The 20,203-nt window shown below is 35.8% G+C and overlaps 1 protein-coding gene across 1 annotated transcript; it reads left to right on the forward strand.

The window, feature by feature from the left end:
• Positions 1 to 1,367: 1,367 nt before the first annotated feature.
• On the forward strand, positions 1,368 to 19,874 carry PYROXD1 (pyridine nucleotide-disulphide oxidoreductase domain 1). The gene is made up of 12 exons (XM_090272898.1): positions 1,368 to 1,536; positions 3,659 to 3,739; positions 4,140 to 4,259; positions 6,602 to 6,730; positions 9,006 to 9,079; positions 10,591 to 10,751; positions 11,458 to 11,558; positions 14,238 to 14,373; positions 15,415 to 15,527; positions 16,145 to 16,267; positions 18,573 to 18,710; positions 19,465 to 19,874. The coding sequence occupies exons 1-12, from the start codon at positions 1,453 to 1,455 to the stop codon at positions 19,711 to 19,713; spliced, it is 1,509 nt and encodes a 502-aa protein (XP_090129024.1). The 5' UTR covers positions 1,368 to 1,452; the 3' UTR covers positions 19,714 to 19,874.
• Positions 19,875 to 20,203: the final 329 nt, after the last annotated feature.

Here is a 20,203-nt window from a genome sequence, read left to right on the forward strand (position 1 = left end):
ACCCAACTCTAACACAATAAACACTGCTAAATGCAATAAAGTACTATAAGCATGATTATTTCTGCCTGAGAATGGTGGGGAAGTTAGCATTTGAGCTTGCCATTCACAGGTTCACAGATATCGATAGGTGGGACAAGACAGCCTGGAATGGAAGAGACAAGAAAGGTTTTGAGGTGTTCAGGAAATTGAAATTGTGCCAAAAGCGATAGTAGTGGGGTGGGAAAGTAACCACATTTCCCTTTTAGTAAGATAACTCTTAGAGCAGAAGAGGGGTACATTAGAAGCAGAGAACAGAGGAAGACCCATGAGGAGCCACTTTTAATAATTGAAGTGAGAGAAGAAGGCTTAAAATAGGCAGTCACAATAAAAAACTAAAATAAGGAATCTGAGGAACACTTCTGAGTTGGCAGGACTTAATAAATTGAACTGGGGGAGGGGCATATAGTGTAAGAAATGCCTCTAGTTTTCTAAATGGCATGAATCTGGTTCTTGTAGAACAAAAATAGTGTACCTAGTATACCAAGGAGTTAAATGTGATTTTCTGGTTTGTTCAGCTCCAAAAGCTAAGAACACTGGAATAGGTAAAGTATCCCAATACCTTTAACACAAGGTACTAGAGTAGAACATGCTAGAAAATTAGAAAGTAGGTGCGTGCTAAGAGATTATAAAACTGGTTTTGCCAGCATTAGCCCATCATATTGCTTGAGGCTATACAAGGTAAAGTAATTCGTTGATTAATTGCAGACTATAATAAGAATTCTTTTGAAGGAAGTTGTAGAATGCTTGTAGAAAACAATCCCTCCACCCGGGCAGCTCCAACACACTCACATTCCTAGCGTTAAGTCCCTGTCACTTTAGCGTGAGGGAGACTTCAAGAGATCTCGGAGGGCTTTACCTGTGTGCCTGAACTCTGAGGTTACACGAACTGGAACCTCATTCAGCAGAAGGCAAGGAGATGTGGCTAGCTAGATGTTCTAACAGCAAGAGAGATGTCAGGTTGGTATCAACTTTCAGAGTGTGCCGGGGGAAAAGGATGAGTGAGTTTCCCGTGAGCCCAGTGTGGACGCTGTGTCACGTTAAGATGTCTAATTCAGAGCAATTCATTTCATTTAAGAACACCCCGCTCTGTGAGAACACTGGTCTGTCTTTAGACAATTCACCGAGCCTCTTTTTGCGACCCATCTTCTGTAATTTTTGTTTTTTATCTTCTCTTTACCAAATCTGCGTTGAAAAACAACATTCAGGTGTAACGAGTAGCACACAAAGCGCTGGCACCAAGGAGACGCAGCGCACGCCCAAAGGCGAAGAGACTAAGTGTGAGCTGCTGGGCACCCGTAGGTCGGATTCGCTGATCCGGCGCCGGAAGTGGCCGTACCCCGCGACTTCTTTTCCGAGAATGCAACCTCCGCGGCTCCCCCACGGTAGTCAGTAAACTATTGGAAGTCTGAGAATATGGAGGCAGCGCGCCCTCCCGCGACGGCGGGGAAGTTCGTGGTGGTCGGCGGTGGCATCGCGGGTGTCACTTGCGCGGAGCAGGTAGGGTGGGCTTGCGGGAGGCTCCGCCTCTTCCTCGACCCCAGAGGCGGAGGCGCTCGAGGCTCCCTCCCACTCCCTCCTCTTGTCCTTCCAGGTTCCTCTTTAGTCGCTTTCCCCTGCTTTATTTCTGGCTCCGACACTTTAGAGATTGCGTGGCGGCCCTGTTGCTGTCTTTAGTACCTCGCAGCCTGCACCTTAGGCGCACAGCGGGGGTGAAAAGGAGGGGCGGGAGCAAGTTACTAGGACCTGGTCCTGGTAAAGTCAAAGCAGGCGGGAGGGCTCGTAACTAGTGAGTCAGAAAACTCAGCCCCCTTTGTACTTAGATGATTGCTTCGGCCTTTATGTAGGTGCCAACTCCTCGGTGCATCGTTGCCCTTACATAAGTTTCCTGTACTTTGAACTACCAAGGTAGATGATATTTCATCACTAGTAATTTTTGTAAAACAACCAGCAAGGAACGCAGCTAGGAAATGCTTTTTTGCTTATAGTGAATAACCAGACCATATATACATATATTTGTAGTCCGAAAAGCATTAAATTATTTTTACATAGAGTAAACATAAGCAATCACCGAAGTCATAAAAAATGGTGCAAGAAACTCAAGAGTATTTAAACTTAATCTTTTAATCCCGATACGTATTTTCCATTTATTCACCAAGTAAACACCTGTGATCCAGGCAGTGTATGAAGGGCTAATTAGTGAAATATAACAGCATGATACCTCCTTTTTCACAACCTAATGGAAAAGACATGTAAATATATCATTGCATCAGCGTGTTTGCTGTTTTAGGGGTGCTTGTTGAGTTGGTAGGGAGTCAATTAGGGAAGAGATAGCCTTTCTTTAAAGAGATATACTTTTGTCTCTGTAGAACAATGAATAAAAGTTCACCACTTAGACAAGAAAAGACAGAGTTCCAAAAGGAAGCAAGGCCCTGTCTCAGGTGGAGAAGCGTGGCATCACCTGGGAGCAGCAAACCAAAAGCCCATGGCGCGTGGGGGAGGTGACCAGAGGGGAAGCTGGGAAGGTTGGCAGAGGCCAGATCGTAAAGGATCTTGTAAATCATGCTAAGAATTCACCAGGAACTTACAAATAGAAGATTTTGAGCAACGGAGTAATGCGATCCAATGAAAAAGTTTGAAAGATGATTAGTTATAATATGTGGGACAGAGGCAGCTGGTTAATGTGAGACCAGAAGGACAATTTAAAGGTAACTTTAGTAATATAAAGAAGTTCTGAGGGCCTGGTGTAGCAATGAAAACAAAGTGGGGGGAGGGATTACAGCGTATACAAAGGAAACAAAGATGGAGAGAATGATGATAATGTCACGTACTTTAGACAGCTTAAATAAGGTGATACTAAAAAAGAATCTGGGATTTAAGCATGTATCATTGAATTGAACATGCTTAGTATAGTAGGGACAGAAACAGAGATTGGTGGAGTTGAGGAACTGGCATGAGTTAGGAAAATGTTTTCAAGAAGTGTAAAGTCAGAAAGAGAGGTTTGTAGCTAGAGGAAAATGATGAAGCAATAGCAAGTTAAACCACCAGATTATGTTAAGGCTAATTTTAAAAAAGCTTGGTCTTCCCAGAGAAGTCTACTGATCGGGCATCAGGAAGAGGCAGGGTAGGAGTACCAAAGCACTTGGGGGAAGTGCGGAGATCAGAAATGTTTATTATGAAGGTTTACTGTAATTTCATCATTCCTAAGGCAAATGAAATATTTTACAATAAATAGAATTTGGTTTAATTGTTCATTAGGAAGATGGTTTCTCCTTACCCTCCGCATGATAACTTTAAATTGGCATATAAAGTAGTTTGAGGAAATAAGGAATACCTCTCGACGTCACTTTTCTTGTTCAGATCTTTATTAGTGTTTAGTGTGAATGTATTATTCATTTTCAGCAATACTAGAGTTGAATAGAGTTGAACACTACTCATCACTACCCCATAGATATGAATAAGACTCGGGATAATAGAAACCTGTAGATGAGGAACACTGAGTTTTTAGTTTCCAAAGTTAATAACTTTATTAAAGTTGCATTATCCCTATCTCACCCTCCATACCATATATACTATTACCTAAAGTTATTTATCATTATTTTTTCCTGCTTTTTAAAACAAGTTGGCGATTCAGTTTCCATCAGAAGAGATTCTCCTGGTAACAGCTTCTCCTGTTATTAAAGCAGTTACAAATTTCAAGCAGGTAAGAACTTTTGCATAACTTCCTTAGTATTTTTCAAAATTGCAGTAACTTGTATAGCAGGTATTGTAACTGTACTATTTTAATTGTTTTAAATGACCAGTTTCTTTTGATACTCATTTTAAAATTATAGCTCAAAGTTTAGAATTATTCAGTTTGAGTACCAAAAGCACCCAGAATGATACTGAATTCCTAGTCTTTTTTTCCCTCTCACTCTGAATTACTTTTCAGAAAATTCAAAATAAGATATATATATGTATATATATCATGCAGTTGGCCAACTTTCTTGTTATGAACATGAAATAAAAAGTGTATAAAAAGAAATGGATTACTTTTATTCTTTAAAATTCTTGAAAGAAAAATATTTTTAAATACTCATTTCTACTTCTTTGATCTAATACAGGTTTCCAAAGTACTGGAGGAATTTGATGTTGAAGAACAACCGAGTACCATGTTAGAAAACCGCTTTCCCAACATTAAGGTTATAGAATCTGGAGTAAAGCAACTAAAGAGTGACGAACATGTAAGAGGGTTGTTTCCTTAATGACATTTTCCTTTGTTAAATCTTGATGAATTTTGCCTGATTTCCATTGACCCCACCTGTACGACCACCAGTCTCTAGCAAGTAAATTTTGGTGACATTGATTTCTATTATTAGAATAATTTACACTTTTTTTGTGAGTTTATTGAGATTGTTAAATTAGGTTTAGTTTTGGCATTTTAGGTTTTACATTTCAAAATATCATTAACATGTTATATAGTATCCACTGTTTTCTGGGCACTACATTATGTGCCGGGCACCACAATATAGTAATAAGCAATAATACAAGGGGTCTGCTTCTGGGAGCTCTCAGTGTCATAGGAAATACAGATGTGCATATGTATAATTATATGAACATGTGTAAAGCACATTGAAATATTATCAAAGCCATGATAGCAGATATTTAGGAAAACTTTACATTTTGAGTAATATTTGAGCTGTGTTTTAAAATATTACAGGTGAGTCCTGACCAGCATGGCTCAGTAGGTTGAGTGTTGTCCCCCAAAGCTAAAAGTCACTCAAAAAGTCACCAGTTCGATTCCTGGTCAGGGCTCATGCCTGTCTTGCAGGCCCAGTCCTCAGTTTGAGCACATGCTAGAGGCAGTCGATCAATGTTTCTCTCCCTCTCTTCCTCCCTAATCTCTCTCTAAAAATAAATAAATAAATAATCTATAGAAAATAAAAAATAAAATACAGGTGAATTAAGAGTTCTCCAAATGGAAAGGGGATTCCAGGAAGAAGCGCTTGCATGCTCAAAGACCCAAAGAAAGGAGAAGGGGCATGTGGGGCAGTGAGATTGTCAGTGCGATGAGTAAAGGAGATTGGCAGATGGGACCCGAGAAATAAGGAAATCAGGTTGTGAAGAGATTTTTATGTCATGTTACGAAGTTCATTTCATTTTATAATCAAAGGAGAGATAGTGGAGAGATTTTAAGTAGAGGCAGGGATGATGAAATAGATGTTCTTTTAGGAAGGTGTATCTGACAGCTGCGTCAAGGAGGAACCTGGGTGGAGTGCGTGGCTGGTGACCAACAACCGAATGAGAAGTTGTTCGCAGTAGTCCAGGTGCTACAGCCCCAAACTGAGAGTCTCAGGAATAAGGCGGCCTCAGAGAAAGTGGGCTTTTGGCAACATGTGAAGTAGAGTTGGTAGTTGTTTCTCTAAAACAGCTCCAATTTATGAATCTTTCTTAGAAATAAAGCACCTATACACCACATTTCAAACACATAATTTGCTAGGAAAAAAATTTAGAAGAAGTACTGAGTTTTATGAGAAAATCTGAATCAAAAAGCCAGAGTAAGTTGTTAATACATACAGTGGTAGTACATATTCATTATATGTTTTAGTGTGTGTGTGTGTGTGTGTATTCCATGTCAGTTCATTTGCAAACTGAAGTAGGCTTAAAAGTATACTAATCAATTGTGAGGGAACTTATTTTAAAACATTTGAATGAACCAAGAGTGCCACCCATTACCATGTTTGATTATTGGTTTTATGTATTTGTTACGCAGCTAAAGAGTCAACATGGGTGACAAATTTCTCAATGGTAGTGTTATTTTATGATTTGCAAGGTTTTATAATTCCAAACACATTGCACAGATGTTGACCCCTAAACCATTCCAACAAAGTCCAGCATCTCTCATATGTATCTGCTTTCTAAATGCTACTACTTATCTGTAGATTTTCATTCAATATTAAGGAACAAACAATGGCTCTCTAATATCTGTTTTAGGTGAAAATATCCCCAAACAGCATGTAGCTTGCTGGTAAAGTGATTGCTATTTGTACCTCAGAATATCAATACTTTTTTAAGCACTTCTAATTTTGTTAGATTAAGAAGATATATTGTAACCTCTTCTACCACACACTACTTACTCCCCTGTACACATAACAGGAATTAAGGTATTACACAGCTAGAATCACTAGATCTTACAGTAACTTAACACTGGGATCAGAAATTTAAAATTTCTAAAATTTAAAATTTTTAATCTGAGTTCAACATTTCTTTCCAAACACCATGAGATTCCCTAAGTTTTATGCCAAATTTTATGTGAATATGCCTTTTCTTCCATTCGAGAAAGATTAGTTTTCATCAGATTCTCAAAATAATTCATGGCCCTAAACTGATTAAGAGTTACTGGATTGGAGAATGCATTCTAATGCTTACTTAGCTTTGCATTCGCTGTAACAAAGTATTGCGTGCCACCAAGAGGCAACCTTAATATATTTTTTGGTTTTGTGTTTTTAAATGTTTAATTAAAAATGAAATTATACCCATGTGTACATGCTTCTTTTCTCCCCTTCATTGCTTTCTGTCTTTACAGTGCATTTTAACAGAAGATGGCAGTCAGCATGTATATAAGAAGCTGTGCCTGTGTGCTGGAGCGAAACCGAAATTGATATGCGAAGGAAATCCTTATGTATTAGGGATTCGTGATACAGATAGTGCTCAGGTAAGACCTGAGGTTGGGTCATGGGGAGTGAACACAACTATTTTCTTCTTAGATGTGTTTTTCTACATTTGAATGAAAGTGTTCCACTTATAACGTTAAGTCCTAAAGGAGCAGAAGGGAGGTTTTTTTTGTTTCATGACCCACAGGCTAGTAGTTATAATGTTCTATTACTGCCTGTTTGTTTGCTTTCAGTTGATAATTTACCTTGTTTTCTATTCATGCTGATATTCGGTGTTCCTCTGTTACACGATGTCTCAGATTTAATGACTGTGCTGAAAGGTACAGCTTACACTGAGCACACACTCCTTACTCTGCTGTGATTGGGAGCATGTGATTTGTAACATAAATAATGTAAAGATATTTTTCTCAAAAAGTAAAGCCTATCCAAAACTTACTGAATTTACTCCTCAGCAAAGAAATTAATATTCAGAAGATCTTTGTGGTACAGAATCATGACAATCCTAAAACCAAAAAAGCCACTGGGCTTATTGTTCTGCCCCAGAACAGTGATAACGATCCCAGTGAAGAGAAACCCTATCTGTGGAACCTTATATACTTCCTTTGATAATTTACTTCAGGCTTGTTTACCCTTATTGCCAAGAAACCTCTTCTAGTTTCAAATCACAATAGTCTTATCTTACCTCAAGCTCCTTCTTGTTCTATCCCATGAGGTGATCATTTTACACTTAGTTAAAATGTTTTATATTCTTGAAAATTGATAGTTTATTTTCAGCCTATTCTTAATAAATTTGGAATTTACAGAAAACTAGGACTTTATTATTTTCTTGTAACCATTTTAGATTTGTATTATCAAAGACTATGTTTCTGCAAGGCCCTTTATATACATAAACTCATTGAATCCTCATGATAATCCTGTGTGACAGCCATTACTCCCACTCTACAATTAGGAAAGTGAAATAGAGAGATTAAGTAACTTACCTATGGTAAGGTCAGTACTGAGTTTATCAGAAGTACAGTGTAAACTCATGGCATTCATCCCCATGTCCAGTGCTCTGCTAGCTACTGCTGTCAATGAAGGACAAACTAAAGTTAATTCAAAGGATCTTTTTCCTGTAGAATTTGTAGGAAGTCAGTTTCAATGGTTATTTATTGAATATTACAATAAGTAGTGAGGTCAGTTTAATAGAAATGGCAACTTGACATAGTCGGAGGAGGAATTTTAACTATTCGGATGTCATCCTGAAGCAATGGTACTTATTCTGTACTTTTGAAAGTCTAAGAGTGACCACTGGCTTTTCTTCAAGCTCACTGTGATCTTTTTAGGGCAGGTAGTGGTACTAATTTGCTGCCTTATAGTGGTAATAACATTTTTTTCAAATAAATGTTAGGCATTATTATGTGCGTGCTATTCCTAATGTCTTTTGTCTACATCATCTTACTTAATGCTTAGCTTACAGAAACCTTGAGATATAGTCACTTCTTATTTCCGTTTATAGTTGAATCTGAGGCACAACATGTTAAGCAATTTACCCATCCATGGTCCCCTAGTTAGTAACTGCTAGAACCAGGGACTCTAGAGTTTGTGCTCTTAACCACCGTGCTGGTGTGCCTCTCATTCCTGCATGTATTAAGTGCTGAGTGACTGCAGGGAGTATCGACTGAAGGACAAGAGGAAAAGGAAGAGCTCTGTATCTAGGCTATAGATCAATGTTATGTTAGTAAACCAATTTGGTCCAATCGTTGGGACATAGCAAACTAAAGACAGTGCCTCTTGCTGAAACCCTGAAGTAGTACTCTGAGTGTAATGACATAAAACAAGGAAAATCAGGAGAGGCATTGCTGTAGAGCAGTGGTTCTCAACCTTCCTGATGCCGCGACCCTTTAATACAGTTCCTCATGTTGTGGTGACCCCCAACCATAAAATTATTTTCGTTGCTACTTCATAACTGTGATTTTGCTACTGTGATGAATTGTAATGTAAATATCTGATATACAGGATGTATTTTCATTGTTACAAATTGAACATAATTAAAGCATAGTGATTAATCACAAAAACAATATGTAATTATATATGTGTTTTCCAGTGGTCTTAGGCGACCCCTGTGAAAGCATTGTGGACCCCCAAAGGGGTCGTGACCCACAGGTTGAGAACCGCTGCTGTCAAGGCAGTTTAGGGTGAAACAGAAAACACTTGTAATATTAATTGGGAGGGTGCATTCTAGCAGAGTGGGAAAGTGAGATTTATTATCAGTGAAGCCTCTTGCTTCTGATATTGTCCACTATACAAAATATCGTCATTTTGTTTTTAATACAGGAATTTCAGAAACAGCTTACTAAAGCTAAAAGAATAATGATCATAGGGAATGGTGGTATCGCACTTGAATTAGCGTAAGTATATATTTTTAAGAACTGCTCTGTGATTCATGTGATTATTGGCAGAATAGAAAAGATCTTGTTATCCTGAAAATCAAAGATAAATATAATTGTTTTTTGTATATTTTCAAGAACAAATATTCACTTAATTTTTTAGCTTTCATAGAATTCATAATTGCAAAAATGTCATTATAAAACCTGAGTTTAGGGAGTGTTTAGGTCTCAAAGGGTCGTCAGCTGGTGAGTGGCTAGATTTGACCCACACGTTTTTTACATGTGTACTGTACTAAAAAAAAAATTTTGAGTGTGCACACCTTCAGAAATTTCTAGTCATAATTTCCATCACTTTTTATTTCTTATACCTATCCTATTTCACTCACTTATGTTATGTGTCTGGTCCATGAGATCCAAAAGATCTTCGTTTTGAGAAGTTTGGGAAATGTGAACACAATATTGAATATAAAATATTACCATCTTAAGATGATATTTCAAGTTAAAAAGTCGTTGAAGAATATCCTGCTGTAGTCTAGAGAGCATTGATTCACTTTCTTTGTGATTTTATCTTCCAGTAAATGGCTGACATGGAATAGTCTGGATATTTTCAGGCCAGAAAGTTGGGTCTGATAACAGAAGCCCCAACTTGTGTTAAAATAAGGAATCTACTAAAGCCCTGTCTTTGCTCAATTTCATCCATTCCAACTCTCAGACTAGGTTTTTGCCCTTCTTTTTTAGAGGATGATGAATCCCATTGGAAGCCTATAAGAATTCTTCAGTGGGCTGAGTACTAGGAATGGCATTCATTATTATTGTAATTATGAGGTTTGTGGCATTGCACAGAGAAATGCAGAGAAAAAAACTAGAGTATCAAAACCAAACTGGGCCAAAATGGAGGAGGCACAAATTTATTTTAAGAGGGGCTTCAGATCCTTATGTACGATCCTTATGTACTTGTGACAGATTTTCTCCATCAGCTATCACCAAAAGTATAGCTTAATACAATCCTTATTATTTACAGTGAGATGCTTCCTTTCATTAAAAAATGTTGAGTCTCACAACATTTAATCCTATTCTTTCTGTAATATGCTTAAGTACATAAAATATCTGTTACCAGAGAAGTCAACTGTTCTCAGTATGGTAGCTCTGTACCATCCATCCATCCATTATTGATTACACTATAACCAGATAAAGCATTTCTCACTCCTGGAAAACCTGTGGGACATTAAATAATAACTAAGTTGTACACACTGAACACTTTGAAATGATATTTATTGAAATGAAACTTTACCTGATATTCAGTAAACATCTTTTTCACTTACATGTTCTTTCAGTAAACTGGTTAAATTTCTTTTATTATTTATTCTACTTTAACTCCTATCCTGAAAGTGTTACATTCCCCCTTATGTTCATTTTTTGAGTTTGCCTTAAAATATTTACTTAGGCCTTAGGAGAGAATTATTACTTGCAAGTACAAAGATTTTTAGTCAGACTTTTGAAATTGCTCTACATAACTTTAATATTTCTTTTAGGTATGAAATTGAAGGTTGTGAAGTAATTTGGGCCATTAAAGATAAAGCTATTGGGAATACTTTCTTTGATGCAGGAGCAGCTGAATTCTTGACTTCAAAGCTCATTGCTGAAAAACCAGAGGCTAAAATTGCACATAAAAGAACCAGATATACAATTGAAGGTAAATATAGCATCTGGTTCTTTAGTTCACAGATAAAACTTTTTTTTTAACCATCTAGAAAAAAAGCTATAAGGAAATTTAGCAAAATATATTTGGGGGCTAGGAATATAGGTAATATTTATCTCTATATCTTTATGTGACTTTTTAGATTTTCTGGAATATTTTATGAAAAATATGTATAATTAAAACTGGAAATTTAACGTGAATTAAATAAACAGTCCATCTGCATGTTGATAAGCAGGTGCTGCAGTGAGACAACACCTAAGGTAATTTTATAAAAAATGCAATGAATGTAGAAACAAATACAGGCCTCACAGTTTTTTTTAGTTTAAAGAGTTTTGTTTTTGTTTTTAACTTATGGCTTATAAAATTCAATAATTTTTTAAGTTTTGGGTATCCTAAAAATTGACAAAATTTTCAAAATCTGATGGCTGACATTCTTACCCTTCATATTAACCAATGTATAAAACATCCTAAACATGCTGTTTATACTCAATACTCGATTGAAAGATTATTTTATAGCTCTGCATCACAAAATAGTAAAATAATGAATAAAACGATTAATACAGAAGGCTTCGTTTAGTCATTCTGTATGTACTTAGGTATATGAATCATCGTATTGCCTAAAAGCTGCAGAACACAAGCATAATTCTCTGCCTGGCAACTTTTATATCATTTGAATTTTGAATTGAGTTTATCTCTTCAGGAAGGACAAAGGAAGCAGGAACCAAAGCTAATGATGGTAATATAGGCAGTGCCTTGGGACCTGACTGGCATGAAGGCTTGAATCTTAAAGGAACAAAAGAGGTATGTTTTCATATACTGATTAAACATGTCTAAATGCAATTTTAAATTCTTGAGCCATTTGTTGAAGACTGGTAACAAATACATAGTCGGAAAATTAATTGCTAGGTCACTTTACTTAAAATCCATAGTGCTAAGAAAGGACGTAGTCCTCATGCCCACCAAAGAGAGATGAATATTGAGTTCATCTAAAACTGAGTCTTCTTTTTAACTCCCCAGCGTAAGAGATCTCCATACACAGGCACATTGAATACACCTGTCCTGTTTTAAATTAATCTCTTTCTCAAAGGTCATTTGAAATGCCTTATAATATTTTAAAGGTTAATAGATGGATTCTAAGTAAAATACACATTCTATCTTAATTGGATAAATAGATCACTGGCTTTTACTCATTTTTATGCTAGGTATTTTATTTTTAAAATAGTTGTTAAAAGGCGGTGATATTTAAATATTGTAGGAAGTATACATGCAGTCTTTATTACTGTGTATGATTTCTTTTCTGCCTTGGGTAGAGTGAAGAGGAGATGGCTTCATGGTATATGTAATTTCTGCAATGGAAATTGTGCAAAATCACTTCTTCCTGTACTTTCTGGTCCTAAGGATACTATTGTAGTATTTTAAGGTTCTGGGATATAACAATAAGTTGGCATAGACCTGCCCTCAAGAAGTTTCTATAGTCTATAATGGTTGTAATTTTTTTAAAATATACATGTAATTATCAATGAGACTTATACTGAAAAGTACACCCTTGTTGTTACCGGCCATTTAATTACTAAATCTCTTCAGTACCAAATGAATTTTTACCAGGTTTTATTTATTCTTGATTTTTTAAAAATTTTATTGTTCAATTACAGTTGTCCCAATTTTCCCCCATTGCTCTCCCCTGCCCCGACCCCCTTCCCACGGTCAATCCCCACCCTGTTGTCCATGTCCATGTGTCCTTTATGCTTGTTCCTTGAGTAGACGCTTCCCCTTCTTTCCCCATTATAACCCTCCCACCTCCCCTCTAGTCACTTCAGTTTGTTCCCTATTTCCATGTCTCTGGTCCTGTTTTGCTCGTTTGTTTTTGTTCATTAGGTTCCACTTATAGGTGAGATCATATGGTATGTGTCTTTCGCCGTCTGGCTTATTTCACTTAGCATAGATACACTCCATTTCCATCCATGCTGTCACGAAGGGTTCCTTCTTTTTGTCTGCTGCGTAGTAGTCCATTGTGTAAATGTACCAGTTTTTTGGTCCATTCATTTACTGATGAGCATCTAGGCTGTTTCCAGCACTTGGCTATTGTAAATAGCACTGCTGTGAACATAGGGGTGCATAGGTTCTTTTGAATTGGTGTTTCAGGATTCTTAGGGTATAATCCCAGCTGTGGAATCACTGGATCAAAAGGCAGTTCCATTTTTAGTTTTTTGAGGAAACTCCATACTGTTTTCGATAGTGGCTGCACCAGTCTGCATTCCCACCAGCAGTGCACTAGGGTTCCCTTTTCTCTGCATCCTCGCCAGTGCTTGTTGTTTGTTGATTTGTTGATGATGGCCGTTCTGACTGGTGTGAGGTGGTATCTCATTGTGGTTTTAATTTGCATCTCTCTGATTGCTAGTGATGTTGAGCATCCTTTCATACACCTATAGGTCCTCTGTGTCCTCTTTGGAAAAGTCTGTTCAGGTCCTTTGCCCATTTTTTAATTAGATTGTTCGTCTTTCTGATATTGAGTCCTATGAGTTCTTTATATATTTTGGAGATCAAACGCTTGACCAAGGTATCATTGATAAATGTTTCCCCACATGGTTGGTTCCCTTTTCATCTTGCTGATGTTTTCGTTTGCTGTTTAGTTTGATGTAGTCCCTTTTGTTTATTCTTTCCTTTATTTCTCTTGCTGTAGGAGATAGATTGGTGAAAATATTGCTGCATGGGATATCTGAAATTTTACTGCCTATGTTTTCCTCTAGTACTTTTATGGTGTCACGACTTATATTTAAATCTTTTATCCATCTTGAGTTTATTCTGATATATGGTATAATTTGGTAGTCTAGCTTCATTGTTTTGCATGTACTTGTCCAAGATCTCCCAACACCATTTATTGAAAAGGCTATATTTGCTCCATTTTATGTTCCTTCCCCCTTTGTCAAATATTAATGACCATGGAGACTTGGGTTTATTTCTGGGCTCTATTCTGTTCCATTGATCTATGCATGTTCTTATGCCAGTACCAGACTATTATGATAGAGTGGCCTTGTAGTATAGTTTGATATCAGGGATTGTGATCCCTCCTACTTTGTCCTTCTTTCTCAAAATTGCTGAGGCTATTCAGGTTCGTTTATGGTTCCATATAAGTCTTTGAATTATTGTTCTATGTCTGTGAAATATGTTATTGGTATTTTAATAGGGATTGTGTTGAATCTATAGATTGCTTTGGGTGGTATGGACATTTCAATGATGTTAATTCTTCCAGTGCATGAACACAGTATATTCTTCCATTTATTCCAGATGAATTTTTGTTCACTCCTTTCACACACAGAAACTGAGAGGCTTATTTTTGGTCATCCAATATGTTTTATTTATATTGTAAGAATTATTTTTTCTATATGTTTCTATAAGTATATTATAATTTTTTCTGCATCATCAGCAACCCAAGTTACTCTTTCTGGAAGTATTACGGTGACCAGTATTTCTTTGTTTTAGTTTTCGCATAAGATTCACATTGAAACTATGTGTGAAGTTAAGAAAATCTACCTTCAGAAAGAATTTATATTTTCTCAGAAGAAGTCCTTGAATTTCCCAAGAGACCATCATAATCAGTCAGTTACAGCTGATAAAGGTAAATAATAAAATAAAAACATATTTAACCACTTATTTAAAAAGAAGGCAACTTAATATTTATTGTTATATTTAGAAACAGCTTCAGATTTCCATATAAAATTTAATAAAATGATAGTCATTTTCTTTTTTATGGCTTTTTAAGTTTTCTTTATAAATTAAATTGTATATAGCTTTACTCATTGTGTTTTGACTGTCATAACTCTGTGAGTTAATCAGAGTATCTTGCAGGTCAAAACAAAACAAAAATTGCCCTGACTGGTGTGGCTCAGTTGGTTGGTCATAGTCCTGCAAAGTGAAAGGTTGGAGGTTTGATTCCCAGTCAGTGCACACGCCTGGGTTGGAAGTTCCGTCCCCAGCTGGGGTGAGGAGAGGGGCAACTGATCGATGTTTCTCTCCCTCTTTCTTTCTCCCTTCTCCTCTCTAAAAATAAAAAAGTAAAATATTTGGAAAAAACAAAAACAAAACTAAAATTAAAACAAAAACTGATGCTCTCAGAGGTGAACTGACTTCCCTAAATCAAACACTGAACATCTATAAATTTGGAACTAAGACACAGATCTGCTAACTCCTGTGAGAATACTGTCACTTGAAGAAACTGACTCAGCCAAACCTAGTGTATGAGATGTTCCAGTTCTGAATTCTTTGAATTTTTCCATAGGAAAGAGTAAAGTTTGAATATGAATACTAAGGGAAAACATTGAAAAGTGAGTAAGCTAGCTGGACTAAACTCTCAGTGGAGTATACCTAAGATTTTTAAAGAAACAATTTATAAAATGATTACCAATTTATATTGACTTGGTTAGAATTTCTGTGTTTAAATTTGAAGGATAAGCATACCCAAAACAAGGAGATGGTGTTAATTACAGTAAAAATGGCTTTAGCAAATGTGCCTTCAACAAATTATTAATGGATGTTATTTTAAAGTCATCTCCTTCCTTTTTCTTTCTTTGTTCTTGTCATTCATTATATTCACATAGTGCTGTGGACTGTTGGTGGTGATTACATTTGCGGACTTAAAATTGTTTTTCTTTTTTTTAAGAGATATGGCCTATATATATGGAACTGACCAATGGAAAGATATATGGCTGTGATTTCATTGTCAGTGCTACAGGAGTTACACCAAATATAGAACCTTTTCTCTGTGGCAACAATGTAAGGTGAAATTTTTTGTCCTACTATGCATATTTTTAAAGTATTAATTATTTATTAAAGCCTAATTCTCAAGCATGAATAACTGTTCATTGTATTAGTACAAAACTGTATATATATGACTTAAAACAATTTAATTTATATTCCTGCCTTGATTTGCAATATTTTTTTACTGCTTCAAGTTTTTAAGCAGTTAACATCCCAGTATAAGTGTCATTATTAATAGGACAAAATGCAGAACTTACTTATCTAAATGTTGGTAAGAGACTGACATCTCCTGTGAATTCTTAAAAGTGGTATTTTGGAAAAACCATCCTATAATTTTTGCTTTTAAGCATTTGAAGCTTACAAAAGCTAAGGAATGTTCTTATAAGTGGGTTAGCTGCTTGGTTATTGGGTATTTTTGATGTTGAAATTTTAAGAATTTTGTGAGTTTGTGTCTTAGAAATTTGGTTCCCTGGAAAATTCAGCTTAGTTGCCTAAACTTTGCAGCTATTTTTCACTTTCTCATTGAAGATAAGCAAATCATGGTGTAAAATTCTGTAATTATCCTTTTACTTCAGAATGAAAAGTCAAGTTTCATTTTCTAACCATGTGTGCTTATGAGGAACACTGTTTAGTTCGATCTAGGAGAAGATGGTGGCCTGAAAGTAGATGACCATATGCACACGTCCCTTCCTGACATCTACGCTGCTGGTGACATCTGTACTGCATCCTGGCAGCCCAGCCCGTTCTGGCAGCAGGTAAGCCGCATATGTGATCACATGTTTATCAGAGATTTCATCTGAAAACAAAGCAGCTGCTACCAGCAAATCCAACTTTCTTGTTTTCCAAATTTTCTACTTCAAATAGGAAGCTATCATAAGAGTTTTTTGTGACATTAAAAAAAAAAAAAATAGACTATTCCCCGTTTGGTAAATTAAATTACAGTGATAGAATAGACTGGGATATCTTTTAATTTTAAAAGAGTTATGAGCTGTTACTTTGTTTTTCATTCTCAGATGCTTATCAGCACTGTGCTATGGAACCTTCTATGATGATGGAAATTCTGTATTTCTGCATTGTCCAGGCAGGTGGCCACTAGCCACATGTGTCTATTGAGCACTTAAAATGTGGCTATTGTGACTGAGGAACTGAATTTTATTTACTTTTAATTAATTTAAGTAGCTACATATGGCTAGTGGATATCATACTGTATAGCACAGCTTTAGATTTAAGAAACAACAGTTACAGAAATTATAAGCCATACAGATAAAGCATTCTGTCCCTGTGGGAATTACTACTAAAAAAACAAGTTCTTATAGTGAACAGACTTCCTCAGCCGTCAGCCTCCAGCTGGATGTTGACTTTCTCGTGCCCTCAGTGCTGCATACCTCCTAATGGCGGAGCAAAAACACTAGAGGGAGATCCTCAGACAATGGCTATAGGTGAGATTGTCTTAGGCATAGAGACACACGTAGCTATTGGAGATAAAAGAACCAGTCGACATCTGTCTTGGTGAAAGACCAATTCCACAGATAATGATGGTATTCATTCAGATTAACTATGGAGTATGAAGTAGTGGAAGAGCTAGATGTTTTTCAGGTAGCAGCTTCATTATTTTGTGGGTGTTTTTTCATGTACAGCAGAAAGAACATCAATAATAAAACAGTGCTTTCAGCCTGTTTCTAAAATGCTTCCAACAGCTTGTTTTCAGCTTTCTTTACAGTCATCCAATGTCATTTGTATGGCATATCTGTCACAAACTCTCAATTAGAAATTGGAGTTTGTGGGATTAAAAAAAAATTTTTTTAACCCTCTAAGGAAAAATTATATTTTCAATTGCATCATACTCTAGTATAGGAAAGAAATATCCAAAACTAAACAGGTGTCTTTTTTTGAGTAAATTCAATAGATACCATCTCTTAATTTGCAGAAACAATAAGTACATTAATAATTTGTTTTACATAGTCCCACATGCAAACTTACAGGACTTGGAAGCTGGAATACATCAATTAGGCGATAGTCTAGCAGTGTAATATCGCAGGCCACGTCCTTCAGCCATTCTCTAATTTTATCCTGCTTAGTTTACTCTGCTTCCTTACCATAGACTCTTCTTAGTTCATTAACTTGTTTATAGGGAGGAGACTGAATATAAATATATCTATATATATGTGTTTAAATATATATAATCACTTCTATCAGAAATGCTTAAAAGCTTAAATCCATGATTGGATATTATTTTTGCACACACAAAAGATAGCATGTTACATGAACACATGGAGTATAAGGAAACTGATTATTACAGGCTATCCTATTTAATTTTCCAGTAGCCATGGAGGAGGTGGTGTATATTTATGTTTCAAGTGAAGAAACTGAGGCTCAGAAAAGTTAAAAACGTAAGAGTTGATATGCAAATCTACTGACTTTCAAGGCCAGTGTTCTGTTATACCATGGAATCCCAAAACTTGGTAGCAATACAATAAAAACAGAATATAGAAGAAATTAATACTGTTGTCAAGAAGAATTTTAAATGACTTCCAATAATCAGTTACTGAAATCTGATATGATGTCTTGGGGTTGGGCACCAAGTGATATATCTGTATGACTATTGAGGTTAAATTTCACAGTAGGCCTTCAATATAGCGCCAAAAAAATGAGGACTAGGAAAAAGAAGAAAATTTTCAGTGATAATTTGGCGCCTCTATTAATGCAGATGAGAAATTTACTCCGAAGTTAAGACTGGTTAATTAAAACGTAACTCTCACCTGGTGTAGCCTAAAATATTTTAGTAATTTTTTAATAGAAATTTCACTGTAACATAAAAGTTGGTGTCAGCTTTAATTTTATTAGAGGCAGTCATTTAGATAAAATTGTCAAATACCAATAACAAGTTGGTTAGTGTGGATTGGTGATTGCTTCTATGGCAAAATGATCCAACCAAACATCTAACCAATCTCAAGGACTATGAAACACTGAACACCTTTAAGGAACGTTCCAGGTTAAGGTGATAACATTTTTCAAGTAATGTAATGAGCAATTATCCTGCATAATATTTTTTTATTTCAGATGAGGCTGTGGACCCAGGCTAGACAGATGGGGTGGTACGCAGCGAAGTGCATGGCTGCCGCTAGTTTAGGAGACTCCATTGACATGGATTTCAGCTTCGAACTTTTTGCTCATGTAACCAAGTTTTTTAACTATAAGGTAAGATAGATAAGCAAATTAGTGCCTTTTTCTGCTCATTAGTCTTATAATTATGGTCATCTAATCTTCAACTTCAGATGGTTTCAGTCATTTCACAAAAAGTGAAATGTTTTCTCATTTTATGCAAATCAATACTTGGTATTATTGCTTTTTAATTCCTAATTATCTGATAACCATTACCTACCTTTCCACTACTATTTTATACTTTAGGGGGACTCTTCCCTGTTGGTGCATTTTAATTTTTATTTGAGATTCATTATTTCTTTGTCAGGGGAACTATAGTTAGCTTTCATACTCAAGAATGAACCAAGTGATTTCCCACACATTATATTAATCCACTGTATATTAGTCTGAAGTAAGTTTTTTGTTCCTTTCTTACTGATAAGGAGAAACACACACATATAAACATATATACGAGGTTCAGGGAGATTAAATAATTTGCCCATGAAAGATCTAACTCAGTTTCTTCTTAAATTTTTAAATCATGACTCCAGGCTAACATTGTCCATATCCTACATATTTGTCAGTTCCCTAGGTATTTTTAATAATGTTCATGTAGATTGTATCATTGTATCATCTGTAGAATAAATGAATACCATCAAAATGTTTCTTTGGAACCCACCCCATTGACACTTTCAGCTACAAAATTTTGTGAGTAGAGTTTTCTGCTGGCCATTCCAACATAATACAAAATAATTGCCTATGTTTCCTTTTTTGGCATTCACTAAATTAAATTTTTTATCCATATATATAGGTTGTATTGCTGGGAAAATACAATGCACAGAGCTTGGGTTCAGACCATGAATTAATGCTGAGATGTACCAAAGGACAAGAATACGTCAAAGTCGTCATGCAGAATGGACGAATGATGGGAGCTGTCTTAATTGGTGAAACCGATTTAGAAGAAACATTTGAAAACTTAATATTAAACCAGATGAATCTTTCATCATATGGAGAAGATCTACTAGATCCCAATATTGATATAGAAGATTACTTTGACTAAAAGGAGTATTTTAAGAACCACATAATTCAAATAAGACAAAATGTTAAGTCAAAGTAAATAACTGCACTGATTTAATGATGACCACATTGAAGTTAAAAATACAGAAGTGATACTGATTTTAGTGGAAAAGTATTTAAAAATAAAATTCTAAAAATGAAAAATTCAGGTAATTTATATTTTTTCTAACACAAAACTGACAATTTACTTAAGAATCTTCAAGTTATTCATTTCTGTGTTTTAACCTGAGACACATTGTGATTTATTTTGGAGCAAATTTAGCTAGGTTGTTTTCTACCTAGGCAATAGCTTGGTCTGGTTAGTAAACCAGAGCCATTCTTTGATTGTGAAATGTCAAAATAGGGCTATGGTTTCAAGCTCAGAGTTTTATTTTACTTAAATAGAGATGTAGCCATCTTATTTGCTAATTCTTGTATTGCTACTTTATTCCTTTTTGTTTGTATTCTACATCTCTTCATATAACCTAAAGGCA

The sequence above is a fragment of the Furipterus horrens genome, unplaced genomic scaffold (assembly GCF_987537825.1).
Source record: "Furipterus horrens unplaced genomic scaffold, mFurHor1.1.pri manual_scaffold_4, whole genome shotgun sequence".
NCBI lineage: Eukaryota > Metazoa > Chordata > Mammalia > Chiroptera > Furipteridae > Furipterus > Furipterus horrens.

Coding starts and splice junctions, on each gene's coding strand:
- PYROXD1 (XM_090272898.1), top strand. CDS start 1,453: ATGGAGGCAGCGCGCCCTCCCGCGACGGCGGGGAAGTTCGTGGTGGTC. Junction 1,537..3,658: donor GTGTCACTTGCGCGGAGCAG/GTAGGGTGGGCT, acceptor TTTTAAAACAAG/TTGGCGATTCAGTTTCCATC. Junction 3,740..4,139: donor CAGTTACAAATTTCAAGCAG/GTAAGAACTTTT, acceptor GATCTAATACAG/GTTTCCAAAGTACTGGAGGA.